General features: G+C 45.6%; 1 protein-coding gene across 1 annotated transcript in view; it reads left to right on the top strand.

Moving 5' to 3' along the window:
- KDM2B (lysine demethylase 2B) overlaps positions 1 to 4,632 on the top strand; it is a 148,196-nt gene that overhangs the window by 4,788 nt on the left and 138,776 nt on the right. Inside the window, exon 4 of the mRNA XM_023516829.1 lies at positions 1,082 to 1,128. Within this exon, the coding sequence (XP_023372597.1) occupies positions 1,082 to 1,128 (47 nt within the window). The remainder of the gene's footprint in view (positions 1 to 1,081; positions 1,129 to 4,632) is intronic.

The raw sequence follows: 4,632 nt of genomic DNA, 5'->3' as shown, positions 1-4,632 counted from the left end.
GCCTGGCTATTTTTTGGTTGCAGCCGTCATTGTTGTTTGGCGGGTCCGGGCAGGGGATTCGAACCCGCCACCTTAGGTGTACGTGGCTGGCGCCTTAGCCGGTTGAGCTATAGGCGCTGAGCCAAGGAGAGTATTTTCTAGAGGGAAAAAGTGATATAGAGAGGGCTTTCCAACCGAAAAGAAAGCAGGTATTTAGGCTCAGCACCCGTAGCTCAGAGGTTAGGGCGCCGACCACATGCACCGAGGCTGGTGGGTTCAAACCTAGCCAGCGCCTGCTAAACAACAATGACAACAACAAAAAAAACAGCTGGGCGTTGTAGCTGGAGCCTGTAGTTTCAGCTACTAGGAGGCTGAGCCAAGAGAATCACTTATGCCCAAGAGTTTGAGGTTTCTGTGAGCTGTGATGCCACAGCATTCTACTGAGGGCAATACAGTGAGACGCTATTTTGAAAAAAAGAAAGATGTTTGAATGCCCAGCTCTAGCCCTTACCCTTGACGCTACACTTCATGTTTGTCCAGAAAATGAGATGATTGGTAGATGTCCCGTGCTCTGCTGAGGTTCAGGATTGGGTGCCTTGTTGGGATGAGGAAAGGGCTCAGTGGTTCTGGAGTGATCCTCCTTTGAGGAATTAACTGGTCTACTGCTTTCTCTCTAGGCTATTTCTTTTGGAGTTCCCAAACTGAGAACCAGGGACCCCACTTGGAAAAATAGCTTCCCCTTAGGCCCAGAGTAAGATCTAGCTCTGTCATTTCCTTTTTTTTTTTTTTTTGAGACAGTCTCACTTTGTTGCCCTTGGTCGAGTGCTGTGGCATCACAGCTCTCAGAAATGTCAAACTTGGGCTTATGAGATTCTCTTGCCTCAGCCTTCCAAGTAGCTGGGACTATAGGCGCCCGCCGCAGTGCCCACTATTTTTTTAGAGATGAGGTGTTGCTCTGGCTAAGGCTGGTCTCGAACCTGTGAGCTCAAGTAATCCACTTGCCTTGGCCTCCCAGTGTGCTAGTATTATAGGCTTGAGCCACCGTGCCCAGCTAGTTCTGTTATTTCTGACTTCTCACCAAAGGACTGTGCTCCTTTTTCAGGATGCCTGACCCTGATTTCACAGTCCGAGACGTCAAACTCCTAGTGGGTAAGTTTCTTGCTGTGTGTGTGTGTGTGGTCTAGAGATGCTGAGGTAGGAAGGAGGAGAAAGGAAGAGGAAAGAAGCCTTCACCACCTGCCTGTTTAGACTTTTAACTGCTTCTGAAAAGAAAATCCCCATCAGAGAAGGCAGGAGCAGGTGCAAGCTGCAACCGTTTCATTATGGACAGCAGGTCAGATTGCAAAGTCATAAGAAGCTGTATCAGAGGGTGTTTGCCAGGACACAGTTTTATGAGGCCAATTTGGACCCTACCTCCAGCTTAGGTGTCAGCAGCGCAATCTTAACATCTCTTCTTTGCTTTTTGTTTGTGGGTTGCTGGGTAAACACTGGGTGCTCTGTGACCCCTGAAAGACTTTCAGACTTTTGAAGGGGAGGGATTATTCCTCCTTCTTCCTCAAGGTTGTAGACAGGCCTGGGGCAGGACTTGCCACTGAGTGCCCAGCAAATGCACATGAACTTTCTGAGCACCTGTAGAGTGTGGCTGATGACCGAGTGCTCTGGACTCTTGGCCAGGTAGCAGGTGGCATTTCAGATCTTACAGGCAGTTGTTCAGGAAATCCATCTTTCCAGAAAAAGGTTTCTTGCCTACACGGTGGGCATGTTCACAGCTGTGAACATGAAAGACACAAGCCCAGTTCTCTTGGTTGGAGCAATGGACAATATAGAAGTAAGCTATTTTTAAAATGTATGTTTTCCCATGGTGATAAGGGCTATGAAGAAATCAGATTAATGGGATGGAACATGTGGGGGCTGTATTTTATTTTTTTATTATTATTTTGAGACAGAGTCTCACTATGTCACCCTCAGTAGAGTGCTGTAGTATCATAGCTCACAGCAACCTCAAACTCTTGGGCTTAAGCTATTCTCATGCCTCAGCCTCCCAAGTAGTTGGGACTACAGTCGCCTGCCACAGAGCTCAGCTATTTTTTTGTTGCTGTTGTCATTGTTGTTTAGCTGGCCCAGGTGGGGTTTAAACCCACCAGCCTTGGTGTATGTGGCTGGCGCCCTAACCACTGAGCTATGGGTGCTGCCGAAGGGGCTGTATTTTAGATGGGGTGGTCAGGGAAGGTCTCTCTGAGGTGAAGAGGAACATTTTGGCATAGACCTGAACAGTAAGAATCAGCTGTGAGAATCTAGGCTGAGGGACCAGCAAGGGCAAAGGCCAGAAGGTGGGGTAAACTTGGTGTGCGGAGGAACTGAGTGATGGCAAAAGCAGCAAGAGAGATGGTGGAGGCATAGGGTGCGGCTGTCAGGGCCTTGTAGTTTGGGTTTGACTCCTACCAGAATAAGAAATCACAGTGAGCTGACCAGGGTGCTTATGTGATCTGATTATTTTCTTGGGAAAGGGGAGTTTAAAGCTTTTTAAGATTGAAATAAAATTTACATACTACAAAATTCACCCTTAACCATTTTAATTCTTTTTTTTTTTTTTTTTGAGACAGAGCCTCAAGCTATCCCCCTGGGTAGAGTGCTGTGGTATCACAGCTTACAGCAACCTCCAACTCCTGGGCTCAAGTGAGTCTCCTGCCTCAGCCTCCCAAGTAGCTGGAACCACAGGCGCCCATCACAGCACCCGGCTATTTTTTGGTTGCAGCTGTCATTGTTGTTTTGGCGGGCCCTGGCTGGATTCGAACCCGCCACCTTAGGTGTATGTGGCTGGCACCTTAGCCACTTGAGCCATAGGCACTGAGCCCTTTAACCATTTTAAAGTGTAGAATTCAGCCACACCATGGCTCACATCTATAATCCCAGAACTCTGGGAGGCTGAGGTATGAGGATCCCTTGAGCTCAGGAGTTTGAGACCAGCCTGAGTAAGATGCTGTTTCTACTAAAAGAAGAAAAATTAGTCAAGTGTGGTGGTGGCAAGCAACTGTAGTCTCAGCTATTTGGGAGGCTGAGGGAGGAGGATTGCCTCAACCAAGGCATTTGAGGTTCCTGTGAGCTAGGCTGACACCATTCTAGCTTGGGCAACAGAGTAAGATTTTGTCTCAAAGAATAAAAACAAATAGGCTAGGGTGGTTCACTCCTGTAATCCTGGAACTCTGGGGGCTGAAGTGGGTGGCCTTAGCTCACAGGTTGGAGATCAGGCTGAGCCAGAGTGAGACCTCGCCTCTAAAAATAACCAGGCATTGTGGCTGGTGCTTATAGTCCCTGTTACTTGGGAGGCTGAGGCAAGAGAATTGCTTGAGCCCAAGAGTTTGAGGTTGCTGTGATCTTTGATGCCGTGGCACTCTACTGAGGTGACAAAGTGAGACTCTTGTCTTCCCCCCCCCCCCAAAAAAATAGGCCAGGCATTGTCGCTCACTCCTGTAGTTCTAGCACTCTGGGAGGTGAGGGTAGGCAAATTGCTTGAGTTCAGGAGTTTGAGTCCTGCCTGAGCAAATCTCTACTAAAAATAAAAATTAAAAAATTAGCTGAATGTTGTGGAGGGCTCCTGTAGTCCTGGCTACTTGGGAGGCTGAGGCAAGAGGATCACTTAAACCCAAGAGTTTTGAGGTTGCTGTGAGCTATGATGACTCCATGGTACTCAACCCTAGGGCACCAGACTGAGACTCTGTCTCAAAGAAAACAAACAAACAAAAAACCCCCCAAAACCTCAATATAAATAAAGTATAGAATTCAGTGATTTTATTTTATTCACAGTGTTGTGCAACTCAATACTAATTCCAGAATATTTCTATCACCCTACAATAAATCATGTGCCTCTCAATTTCTCCCTTTATTTACCAGTGACTGCTAATCTGCTTTTTGCGTCTGTGGAGTTGCCTATTCTGGAAATTTCATATAGTGAAATCATATAATACAGCTTCTTTCCCTTGTATGTTTTTGATTTTCGTAAATGTTATAGTGTGTATCAGTACTTCATTCCCTTTTAGTGTTTGAATAATATTCCATTGTATGGGTAGACCACATTTTGTTTATCCAGAAACATTTGTTTTTGGACAATATTTGTTGATGGACATCTTGGTTGTTTGTATTTTTTAGCTATTATGAATAATGTTGCTATGAATGTTCATGTGCAAGTTTTTGTGTGAACATCCATTTTCATTCCTCTTGGGTATGAACTTAGGAGTGGAATTGCTGAATCACATGGTAACTGTGTTTGACTTCCTAAGGAATTACTAGCGTATTTTCAGAAGCAAATATGCTATTTCACACTCCCATCAGCAGTACATGAATTATCCAGTTTTTCTACATCCTTATCAACACTTGTTATTGTCTGTCTTTTTGATGATAGCTGTGCTAGTGAGTGAGAAGAGGTGTGATCTGATTAAGGTTTTATAAAAGCAGACTCTGGTGGCCATGTAGAGGATGAAGGCAGCTGGCTAGTGGGTGTGTCAGATGATTCAATCCGAATAATTGATCCAAAAGTATGTTAACAGGTACACAGAAGGGGAAGAACCAGTTGGCTATAAGGAGGCAGTGTCAAGGACAGAAGAAAGAGTCTCAGTTGATGTGGGAGGGCTTGGTGATACAGTTTTTTTTTTTTTT

This window comes from Otolemur garnettii, unplaced genomic scaffold (genome assembly GCF_000181295.1).
Source record: "Otolemur garnettii isolate 467f Iridium unplaced genomic scaffold, OtoGar3 scaffold00099, whole genome shotgun sequence".
NCBI classification, from domain to species: domain Eukaryota; kingdom Metazoa; phylum Chordata; class Mammalia; order Primates; family Galagidae; genus Otolemur; species Otolemur garnettii.
Note: the sequence above shows the minus strand (reverse complement) of the source record. Positions and strands in the feature narration are given on the sequence as shown.